This window comes from Geotrypetes seraphini, chromosome 2 (genome assembly GCF_902459505.1).
Source record: "Geotrypetes seraphini chromosome 2, aGeoSer1.1, whole genome shotgun sequence".
NCBI lineage: Eukaryota > Metazoa > Chordata > Amphibia > Gymnophiona > Dermophiidae > Geotrypetes > Geotrypetes seraphini.
The window spans coordinates 222,085,964-222,104,474 of NC_047085.1; the positions used below are offsets into that span (position 1 = coordinate 222,085,964).

Consider the following 18,511-nt stretch of genomic DNA (forward strand, 5'->3'; position numbering starts at 1 on the left):
CTGCTGCTGCTGGTAATCGCCACCCAGAAGCCTTCTTCCCAACGTTAGTTCTGATGTCGGAGAGGACGTTCCGGGCCAGCCAGGCAGCGATTGGCTAGCCCAGAACGTCCTCTCCGACGTCAGAATTCACTCGCCGACACTCCAGCTGCCCTCTCCTGCCTCCCCAGATGAAAAATTGTATTCGCGGTTTTTCATGGAACCCCTGTGAATATCGGGGGGAGTACTGTACTCTCAGAAGCTGCCTCAAATGCTAACCTCGCTTTTCCCTTATGACACAGCTCACTGACACTGGTCTGCTATGCCTCCTTTGTAAACCTCAACTGCCTACCTCTAAACCTTACAGTTTACCGCTTTTGCCAAGTTATATGGCAGCCCCTTGACACTAATCTTTCTACTACTTTGTAAATATATACTGTCAACCACCTTTTGTAACTCCTTCTCGAGTCATATTGTAGCTCGTTAACACTGGTCAGTTTTGCCTCGGTTATAAACCGCATAGAACTGAAAGGCTTATGTGATATATAAGTAGAAATTTATGTTATGTTGTGTTATATTTTGGCTCAACACTTAAAAGACTAATGTCTCCACCGTCTCAATAATTGTTTAATTTTTAACGGGCTTCAGACATGCCATTTTTGTACGCCCACATTTTTTGGCGATACAAAATATTCTTAGTGGCTATGGCTGTTGGCTTCTTCATTCGCCCATATTTTTTATATTTTTATTATTATTATTATTTTCTTTAGTTTTTCATTTTTAAAGTGCATAGTGCCCTCATAAATATTTGCAATAAAAATATTTTGATATGAAATTTAACTTATCTTAAATATCTGTTGGTTCCTTAATAGGATCAAGTATCGGGTAGGGGCTTGTCACATCGACATGTTTCGCCATAAGGCTTTTTCAAGATAATATCCCCTATAAGAATAAAAGAAGACATAATATTTCCCATCATATTTCTTACAAACATATCTTTCCTTAACTTTAAAGGGACCACATAATGGAATAACTTCAAAACCCTATGCTCACCCTTTTTTTGTTTTAACCGACCATCCCAATGTCAAAGTTTTCTGATCTAACAAAGATGGCCGCGGCGTCTTTTTTACGATTTTTATACCTCCCCCACTCGGTGACATCACTCCTTCAATTAACGAATCAGGAGCATACATTATAACAAAGTGTTCCATTCCACTTCCTGGTTTAAACCTCCCGGTGTCACTGTGTTTAACCTATAGATCCATTTTTGTTCTAACCAGTTTAGTCTTTTTTTGTAGTTTCCACCCTCCCACCCTTCCTTAATATGTGCTATAACGGTGGAGACATTAGTCTTAGTGGAGACGGTGGAGACATTAGTCTTTTAAGTGTTGAGTATAGAGAGGTGACTAATGTAAAAAAGGAGACTGGGACGTTTACTCATACAGTGTTATATTTTGGAGCATGAAATATAAATACATATTTTTGGCTTTTTCTTCATAGATCAAGCTGATGCTAGCTCTAAAGGAGACTGCTGTTAGCCATTCAGCTATGTTTATCAAAAAAACAACAACCCATAACCACGCTCAAATAGAGGGATATGAGGTAGCTAATGCATTGCAAAGCCCAGAGAAAAGCAGACTTGAAATGTTTCATTATACGCTCATTATTTCCCAATTTGTTGCTATTCAACCTCCCAGGCAGCCTCTGTTCCAGCTTTGAATAGCAACATTTTTTATTCACTGACCTTCCCAAATAGGTCTTTGCCAGCTTCCTCTCTGGCCTCAACATGGCTGAATGGGCCCCCTTTATGAATAATTAAAAGCTCGGAGAAGTCAGCACCTGACTAGAATCTGCTTTAAAAGACAAGACTGAGCATAAAAATTGTTTAACCGTGTTTTCCGTTCATAGTAATGAAGGCGCAGTGGAAGCTGTGGTTGGCATAGCCGGTTGCCTTGAGTTTGTTGATCTGTTATGCTTATGAATCCTTTATCTCCTGCCTGTTGTCTCATTTCGCAATTGCTCAGGCATGTGTCTGACATTCTTTGCCTCTGTCTTCATTAACACACCAGGGACATTCCCTCGGCTATTCTTATTATGTGGAAAGACTAAAGAGCGCGCGCACAGCATGATACATTAGCTACCAGGCTCAAGTGCAAAACGCAGCGTTTGAGAAAAAAAAAATGGAAGCTGTACTGAAAACTTTCCTTCCCCCCTTGGCTGATTGTCTAATCACAGCTGTGCCTAGTTCTTGGAGGGGGGGGACTTTGGAAATAATACTTGCATGGAGCTGCCTCTGTTCGAGTCTGCTCACGCATGATGACGGCATTGTCTTTTTATGCACATAATTGTACCCAGGAGATTAGTGTGGTGTGTATTAATGTCACTGTGGATATAACAAGAGAGTGCCAGCAGAGCTGGCTGCCTTTATGTTTCTGGGGCACTAGCTTATTTTTCTTTGTAGTTCTTGCTGTGCGAAAGATGCCTTGAAAGATATTCTAATTATCAATCAGTTATGGCCACTTTAGTCCACGTTTTAAGAATCTGCTTTTTTTTTTTTTTTCTACAAATATTTTTATTATAGTGCTGTGTTGTCATACTTCCTTTTCCTACCTATGACATTATAGATCCAGACATCGTATTTGTTTCTGCTCTGCATTTTCTTCTCTAATTAAAAAAAGTGATAGCAAATACTAAAATATAGCTAGAGAATTTACCGATGTGCTCTATATCTGTTCTGCTTGAATGTAAAGGAAATGTGTTTGAAAGGGATCTGGTATAAGATATATGTTTATTATCATGAAATCAATTTAACAGGGCTTAAAATATATAGGGGTCCTTTTACTATTATTTAATTTTACTAAATAATTTTATTAAATAATTATTTAATTTTATTTAATAACACTAATATGTGCCTAGAACAGCAAAAAATGATCTAACATGGGATGTGGTAAAGATCATGTGTTAGTTTTTACATGTGTGCACATTAACATATGAATTGCCATATTGAGAAATACTGAAGGCCCATTAAGCCCAGTATCCTGTTTCCAATAGTGGCCAACCAAGGTCCCAAATACCTAGCTAGATCCCTAGTAGTAGTAAAACAGATTTTATGCTGCTTACCCTAAAAATAAGCAGTGGATTTCCCCAAGCCATTTCAATAATGGCCTATGGACTTCTCTTTTATGAACTTGTCCAAACCTTTTTTAAACCCTGCTAAGCTAAATGATTCACCACACTCTCTGGCAACACTTTCCAGAGTTTAACTACACGTGTGAATAAATATTTCTACTTAGTAGCTTCATCACATGACCCCCTAGTCCTAATATTTTTGGAAAGAGTAAACAACCAATTCACATTTACTCTTTCCACTCCACTCAGTGTTTTATAGACCTCTGTCATATCATCCCTGAGCTGTCTCCTCTCCAAGCTGAAGAGCCCTAGCCGCTTTAGCCTTTCCTCATAGGGAAGTTGTGGTAAATATTTTTCTGTTTTTTTAGGGGGGGCATATCAGGAGTGAAGAGCGAGCATTCCCGTGCTAAACAGTTAGGCCCTGATTCTATAAATGGCACTGTCAATCATAAGTTAGTCACCATTTACAGAATTGTACCTAGCGGCGCATAAAGCAGTCTTTCATGTCAGTAGGTGTTGAAACCTTAAGCACACTCTTTTTATGCCAGGGTTTTCTTGGCCTAAATGAGTGTGCCTAAGTTAGGTGCCTACTGGGCCTAAGTCAAAACACACCCAAGATCCTCCCATAGTCTACCCCTAACCACGCCTACTTTCTAGTAGGTGCTTGGAGTAGACGCCTACTTCAAAGTGGTAGTAGGCGCCTACCATCTAATTAATTTTGGTTTAATTGCAATTGCAATTTTCAATTAACAGTGCCAAGTAAAGCTTTTTAAACAATTAAGGCCCTCTTTTATTAAGCCAGGTAGAGGTTTCTACCATGGCCTGGAGCGCTAAATACTCCAGTTCTGCTCCGACACTCATAGGAATTCTTCGAGCACCAGAGTAGCGTCAGAGCATTTAGTGCTCCGGGCTGCAGTAGAAACTTCCACTACAGCTTAGTAAAAGGAAGGGTAAGTTAGGTGCCTAGATTGGCTGTCAATAGTTAGTGCATGGATATCATAGGAGTCCTTACCACCTACAAAATAGGAGGTGCTATGTACTGGCGCAGTAATTTTTTTTTTTAATGGACACATAGTAATAGTAACATTAGCACATGGGGCCTAAATGAGGGCACGGAAATGGGAGTATCATGGGCGGATTGGGGGCGTTCCTCAAAGATACGCGTGTAATTATAGAATAAGGAGCAACTGTGCACCCCGTTTCCGCCGGTGCAAATGGTTGCATCTAAAGTTAGGTACTGCTCCTCGGGTGTAAGGGCTATTCTATAAACCATACCTAAGTTTAGATGCCATTTTTAGAATAGCACTTAGGAGGTGGGATTTAGATGGAGTGGAGGAGTGGCCTAAAGGTTAGTGCTGCAGCCTTAGCACCCTTAGGTTGCAGGTTTAAGCCCAGCACTAGTGGCGTAGTAAGGGTGAGCGGCGCCTGTGGCGGTGATGACCCTCTCTTGCCATCTTCCTGTTCCCCCCCCCCCCTGCCACGAGCGCACCCCCTTCCCTTTCCCCATACCTTTATAAATTCTCCGGGAAAAGCAGCATGCTGCCCACGTCGAGTGTCGGCTCACCCTTTGACATCACTTCCTAGGCACGGGTCCTGGAAGTGATGTCAGAGAGAGTGCCGATGCCGACGCAGGCAGGGAAGTGAAAAAGGTACAGGGGAAGGCAAGGGGTGTACATGGCAAGGAGAGGGGTGGGGTGAGGGGGTGAGGAGGAGGAGGGCCACAGCCCCTTTAGGAAGACTGTGCCCTGGGTGGACCGCCCCACCCCCACCTCCCAACAGCACTGCTCCTCGTGACCCTGGGTAAGTCACTTAGCACTCTATTGCCCCAGGTACATTAGTCAGATTGTGAGTCCACCAGGACAGATAGGGAGAAACACTTGAATGTAAACTGCTAAGGCTATAAGCAGTTTACTGGTTTAAGTTGGGGGGGAGGAGGGCAGCAAACTAGCCCAGGTGCAGAGGGAGTTGTATACTGCCTTTTTGTAGTTTTGCAACCACACTCAAAGTGGTTTGTATACAGGCGCTTCAAGTATTTTCCCTCTCTGTCCCAGTGGGCTCACAATCTACCTAATATGCCTGGGGCAGTGGAGGATTAAGGCCCAAATTATATAATTGGCGCCTAATGTTAGGCACCTATTTTGGAGGCGTCCAACTGGAGAGGCGCCTATCTAAATTGAACAAGCGCAATTAAGCTTTTTAATCAGCACCAATTGAAACTTAGGCGCCTATCAAGAAAGAGTGATTCTGTAACAAGGCGCCTTTAAAAAATTTAGGCGGGCTTCAAAAAATTAGACGCTAGGCAAGTTAAGCGTAGGCGTGCTTAAGTGTGCTTAAGCGCTCCCATGGGCGCCTGAATTTTAATTGTGCCTCGAGCTGGCCTATTTATTGGGCAGCTCTAAAATAGGTGCCGCTCAGCGCGATTCACTAAGCACACAATTTTACTTGAATTGCGCTGAACGGTGCTTATTTCAGTGCCTAACGTTTGGGCGCTTCTTATAGAATTTGCCCCTAAGTGACTTGCCCAGGGTCACAGGGACTAGTGCGGGGTTTGAACCCACAACCTCGGGGTGCTGAGGCTGTAGCCCTAACCACTTGCATTAAAGGCTTAGGAATAGAAACAGGGTTTTGCCTACTTCCTGAAATAGAAGTAGTCGTAAGTGTAATCCCTCTGGAAATAAGTTCCAGCATGGGGGGAAGGGGGGGTGCTGCTCCTGAGAAGGCTCGTGCGATTTCTGTGGATGACAATACATTGCATTACATTAGTGATTTCTATTCGGCCATTACCTTGCGGTTCAAGGCGGATTACATCCAAACTAAAAACAAGAATTACATTTCAACTTTGAAGTAATAGAATAAACGATGAGATAAAATTTTAAGGGATAATTATGGGTTTTAGATAATGGGTTTTAGATAATTTAGATTATGGGTTTTAGATAATTAGAAAAAAATTAGAGAGTACTAAGGGTTTATAGAGTATTGGATGTTGGGTTAGGATTGTTGTGCTGGATAGGTTTTAATGTGTTTTTTGAAGAGTATGGTTTTAATTTCTTTCTTGAAGGTTTTGTAATCTGTGGATGAAGATAACAGAGTGGTGAGTTGTTTGTCCAACTAAGCTGCTTTGAAGGCTATTAAGTTGTCATAGAGTTTTTTTCGTTTGACATTTTTGGATGGTGGGTAATAGAATAGTGAATGTGTTCTTCTGTGTCTGATTGAGGAGGATTGATTTAGTCTGTTATTCATACAATACATATAATGATGCTCTTTTAATTAATATTTTTAAAAATGCACTGTACTGAAAAAGAGTATTTGTACATTATGTGTGTGGAGGAGAGAGAGAGAGAAAGCTAGGAAATGGAAACTCATCCTTGGTGTATCTAATGTTCAATTTTAGCATTTCAAAGACAGTCGACATTTCCTGCAATTGCATTTTTCTGATCTTCTCTGTGGCCTTATTTGCTGTGGAACTGAATTCAAAGCATTTTTGAAAATGCCTGATTTTATTGTCATCATTCTTTGCAGAGATCCTCTGAGACCAAAGAAGAGAACATTGAAGAATGAAGGGAAAGGATTAAGGTTGGATGCCGAGAGCCGAAGTAGATCATTTCAAGGACGTACATATACAGAACAGAAATTGTTGACACCACAAGGACCTTTTTGCTTTTGCTGTTTACACCATGAGAACTTATTACTGCTTTCTGCTACTAGTCTGGGTTGGTCAGTGCCAGCAAATCTTCACAGGTTCCGTAGTGAAAAGGACTAGAAGCAGGAAAGAGAAGGGGCAAGTTTCTGATAGCAATGGTAAGGAACTTAATCGCTACAAGAGGAGCTGGATGTGGAATCAATTCTTTCTATTGGAGGAATACACAGGATCTGATTATCAGTATGTTGGCAAGGTAATAGTTCTCAAAATATACTTTCAGTCTTAAAAATATACTGTCTGTGCATATGTACATAAAAGGGTTAACAGAGTTCCTCATTTAAAAAAAAAGAGGACACGTGCCCCAGCCCCACCCCCACCTGAATCTTGTCTCTTCTTCCCCCAAGCTTGGGGCCACATCTGGAGGGCCTCCAAGCATGCACAGATGCGGCATGATGACATCACATGAATGCGTATAATGCCATCATGTCACTACTGTGCATGCTCAATGACCCTCCAGATGTGACCCCCTAGCTTAGGGCCTTCTACAACCTGGACAAATTGCCAGGTTTTGGAACTCCATCCGAACACAGTCCTCTAAAAAAGAGGAAATGTCCAGGTTTTCTTGAACATCTGATAACCCCAAGACATAATGAGCCATGATCACTTTGAATCATTTACTAGCATCATTGCTTTATAACAGTGGCTCTCAACCTTTCTTCTGTTGCGACATACCTGACAACGTTCACATGAATGACACACTGATCAATACAACTTGCAGCTGGACAAAGAAAGAAAACCCTATATATCATTGTACATTGATAACAATGATGCAAGAGAAATGCAAAAACAGTAATGATGACTGCTAGGGTGGAGGAAAGGGGTAGGCCAGAGGCTTGCAACTCTTCCAGTTCGGGGTGATGACAGAATTAGGGGCAGAAATACTTGACTTCCTGCTTCTCACTCTCCCCAGCCTATACACAAGCTTTCTGTCTATCAAATGTTTGGCAATATACCTCCCTGCACTTGTCCTGACACACTAGTTGAGAACCTCTGCTCTATAAATTACCTCAACAGCAACTTTTCAGTATCCTGGGAGCAGCCATCTTTGAAAGGAAATATTTATTTATTTGGTTTGTTTTAAATTCTGTCCTCCCCAAAGAACTCAGAATGGGTTACAGTTTTACAGTCATAGAGTTACAATATATATTACATAAGGTTACTCTTTTGAATATTACATGGAGTTACAGCTTATCATTCATGGGGTTACGAATTTACAATATAACAAAATTACACGATTACATAAGGATACTGTTCAAGCAATGCACAAGGTTACAGTTGATCCTGTAAGGGGTATGACTTTAGGATTGTGGATGAGGTGCGTAGTATGAGGAGTCTTTATAACAATACAGTTAAAATACTTAAGAATTCAATATCTAATTAGATATTGAATTCTTAAGTATTTTGATTGTTTTTTGTGAATTCATATTACACTTATTTTTTCTCCCAAAAATTTGTTTTGTTTTTGATTAACAATACAGTTAGACACGATTTCTGATGTTGATTATCGAGCCTAGAGTATAAGTGACACATAATTTGATTATCCTGTTGTTTGGGGTACGGGCATCATTTATGCACAAATGATCAAACATCTTCTAATATCAAGTGCTTTAGTCATGGTTCATGGAGAATTCCACAAAGGCAAATGAGTAAAGATGGCATAGAGGCAGCTTAAGGACAAGTGGATAGGGCTAGGCAAAGATGGTTTTTTTATGGCTTTCCTGAAGTTTAGAAGTCCCTCAAGGGATCTGATGTGTGGAGGTAGATTATTGCAAAGGTTTAGTAGGAAATGGGAGTAAGATCGTTTTCGGGCTGTTTGGAGCTGGAGGACATGCCCTGTGGGGGAGGTAGGTGTATTTTGCCTTGGGAGTGTAGTGCTCTCCTTGGAGTGTAGAGAGGAAGTTTGTGTGAGAAGTATCTAGGTACCATGTTGTGGAGGGATTTGTATACTAGCACTAGGCTTTTGAAGATGCAGCATTTGGTTATGGACAACAAGTGGGCCGAGATCAGTGCTGGGGAGGCAGGGTCATGAGCTTGTAGCTTTTTCAGTAGCCTGATTGCTGCATTTTGAACTCACTGGAATCACTGGCTGTTTTTCATTCTTAGACCATTGACTCTTTAATTGGGTCATGCCCTATTTTCCTAAAATTGTTACGTCTTTGCAGAAGATGAGACCAAACAGGAAAAATAAAATCTAAACTCCAGATGCCCAGAATTTTTAAAAAATATCCAAGAACTGAATCTGTCAAAAGCCTGTATTTGTATACATAATAATAATAATAACTTTATTTTTGTATACTGCAGTACCATAACAGTTCAGAGCGGTTTACATAGGAAGAGACTGTACACAGACAGCGATGTTACATACAAGATATTCAGATTAGCTTAGCAAGTCGAGAGAAGTCAGGTATATCCAGAGGCATATCAGAGATACAAGGCAGGGAGGGAGTCAAGAGAAATTTATCAGAGAGATAGGTTTTAATTGATTTCCTGAAGGTTTGGTAGGAGGGTGCATTTGAAATGAGGGTGGTTAGACATTTATTCCATTTGCCTGCTTGGAATGACAGAGATCTATCAAGGAATCTCTTGTAGATACAGCCCTTTAAGGATGGGAAGGCAAACAGGTAGGCATTACGTGTGCGGGTGGGGCCTGAAAATTCAAAATGGTGCGACATTAATGGTAACTCCATAAGAATACAATACCAGTCAAACTCTCAGCTAAGCTCTGCATGGATCCACATTGGCTCTAAGGCAGCACAACCAGGAAATAGTCATGCTGTTACTATAAAGTTCCTAAAAATTGAAAAATGGTCAGAGCTATACTTTTCCTTGTAGCACAGCCTGCCATTTGCATAAGAACAAGAAAGAAGAAACAGCAAGAAAGTAATTTTCAGAGCCAGTTACCTGGGTGATCAACAACTTCCCCAATTAAATCAACCTGGCTGAAAGTTGTCCTTTTCTGCCTGACTAGTGAGGTTTTAGACCGTATGTGCCTGTAGCCAGGACATAATGAGGCAGCTTTGGTGATATGTTTAGTTTCAGGAGGTAAAATCATAAGTTTAATGTTTTCAATAATTGAGTGGTCTTACCACATGGCAGGTAAAAATGCATAAGGGACTATATTAACTAAATGGTGGCCAAAATTAGGAGCCATTAAGGGCTTCTCTTACTAAGCTGTGCTAGCGTGCGCTGCATTGCCGCACGTGCTAGACACGTTAGTTCTTGGCGCGTAGCGTGGGGTTAGCGTGCACGGCAATGCAGCGTATGCTGAAAACGCTAGCGCACCTTAGTGACAGGAGCCCTAAGATTCATAATAAGATGCTGGATAAACCCTGGTCTGAAAATCTGGAGCCTTACTATTCCTGCCAAAACTGAGTGTTGAAAGTATTAATTACTGTGCATGGTCTTTGGCTACAATTATGCAAGTACACTTTAGGGGGAAGGGAGTAAAACGCGGACCTTACGGACCTCGCGGATCTAAAACCGCACGGCCTTAAAAATCTGAGGTCCGTGCTTTGACAAGTCCGTCTTTTAGCTTATTCCACCGTTTTCCCTTCACACTCAACTCAGGCCCCCGGCTATGCCTTCCCTAATGGCTAAGGAGGGAGGAGGCGCACCGTGGCTTTTGCTAATTAGCCCGATCGTCCCTTCCTCCAGATCTCTCCCTCCGTGCTGATTCCAAGAGCTCCCGCGATATGACACTGGATGGCAAATAGCTGGGTTTGGGGGGAGGGGTTAAAAAATGTGTGCAAAGGTCTGCAGTGCATCTGACCTCAAGGACCTCTCGGATCTGAACTGCACATCCTTAAGAATCTGAGGTCCGTGCCACTTGTAGTCTCTGGCTCTGACAGACCTCTATGACAATTTAGCTCGGACGGATCCTAACCTATGCTGAGACTATAAGTGGCGCGGACCTCAGATTTTTAAGGACGGGCATTTTTAGATCTGCGAGGTCCGCGTTTTACCCCTTCCCCACTTAGGGTAGGTCTTGCTTTCCCAACCTAAGAATCTGCTCTGTGGTGTCTTCAGTCAGATATGAGAGACTGACTACAACCGGGGATGCCAAGTTACCCAGTTCCATGCTAGAGATTTTGAGACAGCCCTGGAATTCTGACCGCCTGATCCCAGTGCATTATGGGACTGGCAACACTGATTTCAATGGGCAGGATCAGATACTACAAATCCCACACTGCTTTGGGAATGTAAGGTCAAAACCAGGACAGTCTCAAAATCTGCAACTTGGCCTTCTCTGCACCACTTACAATCAATCATTTCCATATGTTTGGCCAGGCCTGAGAAACAAACTGCCACAAGATCAATGTGACTCGGGCAATCTGTTGTCCTTTATCTGCCAGCTGAATTGTGGCTGTTTGAATCACAGTTTTGTAAATATTGTCCTTAGGTACTAGAATGGGCTTTATTGTTAGATGGGTGATCGGAGGATGTTTATTGTTCTTACTCAATTAGTAGTCAGTAGGGATATGTATCCATTTGAAAACAAGAATGAAACATGCAATGAAAAAGACTTCTTCGTTTCATTTTGTTTTCTAATGCAGTGTTTTTCAACCGCTGTTCCGCGGCACACTAGTGTGCCGCGAGATGTTGCCTGGTGTGCCGTACGGTCAGGGCCGCCATCAGGGCAGTACCACCAGTCTAGGGAGAGGGGCGGTCCGCCCCACGTGGACAGGAAAGAGCTGGACGGGGGACCCTCGGAGTTCAATACATTTCGAGCCGCGAGGCTCGTCTTCTGTTCCTGCCTGCCCTGCAGCTAACATATAGCCGATCGCAAGCGTTCCCCGATGTCAGCGCTGACGTCGGAGGGAGGGCTTAAGCAAAGCCTGCCCTCCGACGTCAGCGCTGACGTCGGAGAATACTTCCGTTCGGCTATTTGTGTGCGGCAGGGCAGACAGGAAGCAGAAGACAAGCCTCGCGGCTTGAGCTTCGTTTTGCTGAGAAAGTTGCAAAGATGGGCTGGTAGGCAAACACGGAACACAAAAGGGGGGAGGGAGTGCGTTTTGGACACAAGGCATGAACTTGGGAGAGAAAAAGGGAGGGAAAGAGATGCTGAGGTGGGGGAGGGAATGGGTTTTTGGACACAGAAGGCATGGACTTGGGAGAGAGGAAGGGAGGGAAGGAGATGCTGAGGTGGGGGAGGGAATGAGTGTTTGGACACAGAAGGCATGGACTTTGGAAAGAGGAAGGGAGGGAAAGAGATGGTTGTGTACACGGGGAATAGAAGAAAGGAGAATTTTTGGTCATAGGGAGGGAGTGAGGTACAGATAGTGGCATACCAGGGTGGGGGGGCGGTCTGCCCCACCCCGGGTTTACGTCCCAAGGGGGTGCACAGCTGGCCACCATCCAGTGTTGTCCCTAGGCCGGCAAACTGCGTCTCTTTAGCCACTTGAGTGCCACCGCCGCCAACGGTGTTGTTGGCGGTGGCAGCATTATAAAATACTTTCTTTGTGTTTATTTGATTCCTATTCAAGAGAATTACTTTATATATAGTCAATATAGGCACAGAGTTAAATTTTTTAACATTTTCTAATGGTGGTGTGCCTCGTGATTTTTTTCATGAAACAAGTGTGCCTTTGCCCAAAAAAGGTTGAAAAACACTGTTCTAATGCAATAAAGATGACAATGAAATATTCTTTGGTTGTTTTTTTTGTTTAGTTGATTTGACAGACTATTAAGCTCTATGGGGAAACAAAAATACTGCATGTTTACTTAGGGTTGCCCCTAGACCCGGCCCCAGGCCTCCGAGTTCCACCAATCCCTGTCCCATCATGCCCCAGCCCCGCTGCCTGCTCTCGTTGGGCAGGAGGACATCCGCGCTTGTGCAGATGCCATCCTTCCCGGCGCAATGTGGAGGAAAGCTTTTCAAAACCCAGACTAAGTACCATTTTTAAAAAAAAGTCCAGACCCCCAGACATATCTGGGGAAATTCAGACGTCTGGTAACCCTAGGTTTGCTTATCATATTAGGTAGGGTTATCATACTTGTGAAGACAAAAAATAAGGCACCTGCCCCCAGCCCCACCCATACCCTGCCTCCACCATGTCCTGCCCCTGCCTCCCACCGGTCCATTTTCTTAGCCCCCCCCCTTTCCCATTCTTTGCATCCTTTTAGCCCTCATCTACCCTCTACTGCATCTCATCACTCATTCAGTCCCAGCTCCATCCCTATCTATCCTTCCTTCCCTTGCCTCAAAGGCCATTCTTCAATCCCTCTCTCATATTCCACCCCTGCCCAGCTTCTCTTCCTTCTTTACCCTTTCATCTCTACCCCTCCCCAGGACCAATATCTCTCCCCTGCCTCTCCCCATGGTACTGCAACTCTCCCCCTCCCCATTCCAGCATCTGCCACTTTCTCCTGCTTCATCCAACCGCACCCCCAACACCAGAAAAATGCATCCATTCAAACCTCACCCCCCAGTGGGATCCACAGACCTCTCTCTCCAACTCTCAATTCCCCCACCTATCTCTTCCTTGGCTGTTGCACTGAATTTTCAAGCAGGCCAGCAGCAGCAACAAGGAAAGCCTGATGCCACCATCCTGCCCCGGAAACAGCTTCTCTGTAAGTCCCACCTATGCGGGAACAGGAAGTCACTGCAAAGAGGCGGCTTCGAGGGCAAGCTGGCTGCAGCAGGCTTCCCTATTGTTGCTGCCGGCCGGCCTGAAGATTCAGTGCAGTGGCTAGGGAGGAGGTTGGTAGGGGAGTCAGGAGAGCTGGCAAAACCGGACTGACTCCCCCCTTTAAAAAAAAGCCAAACATCTGGGCACCCAGACAGTCCTCTAAAAAGAGGACATGTCCAGGTTTTCCCGGATGTCTGGTAACCCTAATCTTAGGCAGTCTGTAGCCAGTGGGGGATGGGAAAAGAGCTGGCCCAATCTCTTGCAAGCAGGTCTCCAACCAGTCAATCACAGCTTATCTCAAAGTGAAATATAAACAGAAGCTACCATTGCAGCCACTTGAATGAAAACTTTAAAATAGCAAAGACATAATTTGGGAAGCTACTTTCTTCTCAGAGCTCAGACATTGTAAAAAAAGGTTAAGAAAAGAATTTGTCTGTCACTGTATCAGTACATTCAGTGCTCATTTTCAAATCAGAAAGACATTCCAAAAAACAACATAAAGTAGCACTTGTAGTAGGTTTTGGGGGAGTTTTAGAGGGCTTACCATACACTATAACAAAAGACAATCCAAATCACAACAGGTGGAATTTGGAGTGTTGTGATTTGGTATGTCTATGTCAGGAGTAGGTAATTCTGGTCCTCGAGAGCCTGAGCCAGGTCAATTTTTCAGGATATCCACAATAAATATGCATGAGATAGATTTGCATCTTAAGGAGGCAGTGCATGCAAATCCATCTCATACATATTCATTGTGGATATCCTGAAAAACTAACCTGACCTGACCAGCTCTCGAGGACTGGAATTGCCTACCCCTGGTCTATTTGACCAGTCCATTAAAATGCTGACTCCTCCCATGTCCAAGTTGAATGTTTTGCATTTGGACATTTTGATTTTTGAAAATGGCCAAAAAAAATAGATGTCCTAAGGGCCAAACCATCTATGTGAGCCATTTTCAAAAAAGACGTCTTGCAGTTTCAAAAATGTTTATTTTCCCAACCCGACTTTTGAACGTCCTTGCAGAGACGTCCTCAACAACTCTCCCAAGGCATCTTCCACATGGATTCATCATTCCTAGCATCTCCACTCCCTATCCCTTCCTCTACCCTTGTACTCCAGCAGGTCTCTCTCCTTTTTCTCCCGCTCCCCCCCACCACCACCACCACCACCAATGCCTGAAGGCTGATTTTTCCCTCTCTCCCTTCTGCATACCCTACCGCCACCTAACTTAATTATTTTAATTGGTTCAATTAACGCGGTAATTGATTATGCCAATTTAAAAAAAATTAAAATACCATTAAAAATGAAGACACCCACAGGCACCTCCAAAAACAGCACCATTGTCCTTCCTTGTAGCTCCTACATCCACTGTAGGCATGACTAACACTGGAGGTGGCATTAGGAGCCATTAGGCACTTCTGTAGATGCAATTCGCATGAAAGGTAGGCGCTGGAGATGTAAGCCTTTAAAACCTTGGCCTACATTTTTGGCACCTACCTTTCACCTAGTTGCTGTTCTCCAAACAGCATTGCAGGAAACACAACTCACTCGGGGGGGGAGGGGGCAAAAAGTCCATACAATGCAACAAGAGCAAAAGGCCAACCAGTATCAAATAATAGCTCCAGGCAATGTTTCAAACATACAACAATGCGGCCTCTCAAAGTGCTCAGAGAAGTTGATGTAACCTTGTGAGACCGTAAGACCAATGTGGGCAAAAAAGCCCACTGGTCAATGGCTCAGTTCTCAATCATTGCACTTCCAGTAGCATATCTCACATAAATGCACATAAAATAATCTCAGTGAATAAACACTTATCTGGCAGTACTCTTCTTGATATCAAAATGCAGAGATGTAGAGTTCAAAATGCTTTCTCAAATGCTGGGTTCAGGGTTCTGACATGTTTTGCAATTATTGCTGCTTCAGAGAATAGGCAAAACCGTCTAAGGATTCAATGAGTGAGATTAGCCAACCAATCACCCATACCAAAACAAATAAATGAAATAATAAATATGTTTGTGATAGGGGGGGGCGATCTCAGTGTGAGGGTTCAGCGACGGGAGAACAACTCCAGAGTTTTCACTAAAGAGACAGAGAGGTGAAGCACCTCCGCCTGCACACCATCATAGATGGCCCCACGTGTACAAAATCAAATGTGCACATCAAATACAATAAGTGATTCACAAACAGTGTAATCTCACAGAGAGTGAAAAAATGGCAAAAACACTCAAAGAATCCTCCCCAGTCTAATCCCCAAGATACACAATAAGACCAAAGACGACTTAGTTGAATGAGCGTGGAAACTGAAGGAGACAGACGCACTATCTGGTTCAACCAAGCCCGGTTTCGGGAGGAGATCACTTCATCGGGAACATTAAGCTCTCTCCCCCCAAGCCGCCTCCAACCAGCTTAATGTTGCTGTCGCTGAACCCTCACACTGAGATCGCCCCCTATCACAAACATATTTATTATTTCATTTATTTGTTTTGGTATGGGTGATTGGTTGGCTAATCTCACTCATTGAATCCTTAGACGGTTTTGCCTATTTTTGTGTCTTGTTGAGTATCTTTGGCAATTTTTTGAGGAGTTTTTTGGTGCTTCAGAAAACCATGCATAAAAATATCTTTATATTCAATCTGAAAATTAGAGTGATCCCTATGTGGCGTAAATGCACATGAGTCGAGTCTCTTTTATTTGAAAGGAAGCTCTGGAATGAGAGGCCATAGGATGAAGTTAAGAGGTGATAGGCTCCGGAGTAATCTAAGGAAATACTTTTTTTTACAGAAAGGATGGTAGATGCGTGGAACAGTCTCCTGGAAGAAGTGGTGGAGACAGAGACTGTGCCTGAATCCAAGAAGGTGTGGGATAGGCACATGGGATCTCTTAGAAAGAGGAAGAGATAATGGTTACTAGGGATGGGCAGATTGGATGGGCCATTTGGCCTTTATCTGCCATCATGTTTCTCTGTTTCCCTACAAACATATACATCAACTTCTCTGAACATGAGAGGCTGCATTGTTGCAGGTTTAAGAAAATATTTGAAACATTGCCTGGAGCTATTGCTTGATACTGATTCTTCAAAGAGCGCCATTGTGTGCCTTTGTAGGTGGCTGCTGATTATGGTGCCATTTGGAGAATCTGGCCCTTAAATGCCATATGGCCCATAGGTGTAAAATAGGACATGCAACATTAGCACATGCTAATGTTCGTTAGTGCATGATAAGCTTTAATAAAAGGGCCTCTTAGGGACTCTGCAATGTTTATCATGATAGTCACTAACTTGTGATAAATATAAAATTGTATTGGAACATTGCACTTTAGTGGGCAGATCAAGTCCACTGTCTTTTAAAGGGCTAGTGATATTTTAATTACCCTAACCCTAACCCAATCAATACCTCCAACAGACAATCCATCACTGTCTAAACCAGAACTCCACCCCCCTGAATAGAATCCTACCCCCTTAAGAGTCTCCCTAGACCAGTGGTCTCAAAAAGCAGCCTGGGGGCCACATGCGGCCCACCAGGTACTGTTTTGAGGCCCTCAGTATGTTTATCATAATCACAAAAGTAAAATAAAACAGTTTCTTGATCATTTGTCTCTTTAGCTATAAATTACAATATTATTAAGACTTAGCCAAAAGGAAAGATTTATAAACTATAAAGAGTTTTACCTCATGCAAAATTGTCATTTCTTTAATAAGACATTAACTTTTTTTTTTTCTGAGACCCTCCAAGTACCTACAAATCCAAAATGTGGCCCTGCAAAGGGTTTGAATTTGAGACCACTGCCCTAGACCTACTGGGGTTATCCCTGGTGTCTAGTGGGGGGGGGGGGGGAAGGAGCCAACCCCTTTTTTTTTCTCCCCATAGGCCATTGGCATCAAAATGGCAGTCTTGCAGTACTACCATTAGGGATCTAGCTGACAAATAAGTGTATTAAATGAGAAAAAACCCAGTTCTTCTTTTAAAGTTCATTATTAACTACTTTGCATAAAAATAGCTAAATGCCCTGAGGTCTTCATGCCACTCATGGGGCTGTTTTATACCTGGCAAAACAAAGAAAAATCCAACAAGTCTGCAGTAAAAAGTGAACACCAAAAACAAAAAGAAACTGCAGAGAGGAATGTTCAAGGTACAGGAACTTTTATTAAAAGTCAATAAAATATTGTGATCCCAAAAAATGGGTCCGTTCTCCATGTACATGAGAGCCATTTTTTGGATCACAATATTTTATTGACTTTTAATAAAAGTTCCTGCACCTTGATCATTCCTGTCTGCAGTCTCTTTGTGTTTTGTGGGTTTTTTTTTTCTGTTTTACACCTGGCACAGTGCCCCAGAACAGCACTTCTTTATGATGAAAATAAATCTTCAATAGCCAGTATGTATCAATCATAAAAAATTAAAATGATAAGGTATAGGATGACATCTATTGTTTTAATGATCCAAAGCATTCAACAATAAGGAACTACACACTGTATCTCTCTTTGTTTTTGCTTAGTCCACAAAATCTATTGTTGACTGATATGCATCCAAAGTCATGATTTAAAAAAAAATCTTTTTAGGGAAAACTTGCATTCAGAATGGATTTCCTCAACTAGAATCAAAATTTAGACATTCCTAGGTACTTGGGTAGGCCTCCCAAAAACTCTTTAAAGGGAGTGGGGGAGTCTACATTTATCAGTATTGGGGGAAGGATGTTGTCATTGGGGACAAGCCTCAGTCAATGTAAACCTTCCAAAATGTTCCCTTCCCTTATTATTTGCAAGATTGTGCTAGAGTGGTCCCCAGTCTGTCAAGTTTTCAGGATATCCACAATGTAGTGTCTTTGCATTTAAATATTCTCTCTTTGTATCACTTCTGTCTGTATTACTACTACTACTATTAATCATTTCTATAGTGTTACTAGGCATATGCAACACTTTTGCTATAGACTTTAAATCTGTCCAAGTTGCAAGACAGATCTAATGCATCTTCCAGGGCTGAATATTATAATGCTATACATACATTTAAGTATATACTACTATTACTATCCATTCACCAATACACAGACATCTACATGCACGGTAGCTTGATGACATCACGCA

General features: G+C 42.6%; 1 protein-coding gene across 5 annotated transcripts in view; it reads left to right on the forward strand.

Annotated features, from left to right (window-relative positions):
• Positions 1 to 18,511, forward strand: part of LOC117355895 (cadherin-6-like) — a 324,761-nt gene that overhangs the window by 163,829 nt on the left and 142,421 nt on the right. For 4 of the 5 annotated variants that reach the window (XM_033934983.1, XM_033934981.1, XM_033934985.1 and 1 more), the window contains one exon: positions 6,625 to 6,998. In XM_033934983.1, coding sequence (XP_033790874.1) covers positions 6,780 to 6,998 — 219 coding nt within the window. In that variant the 5' untranslated portion in view covers positions 6,625 to 6,779. Of the gene's footprint in view, positions 1 to 6,163; positions 6,197 to 6,624; positions 6,999 to 18,511 lie in introns of those variants that run through there. The other variant, XM_033934984.1, reaches the window with a different exon arrangement.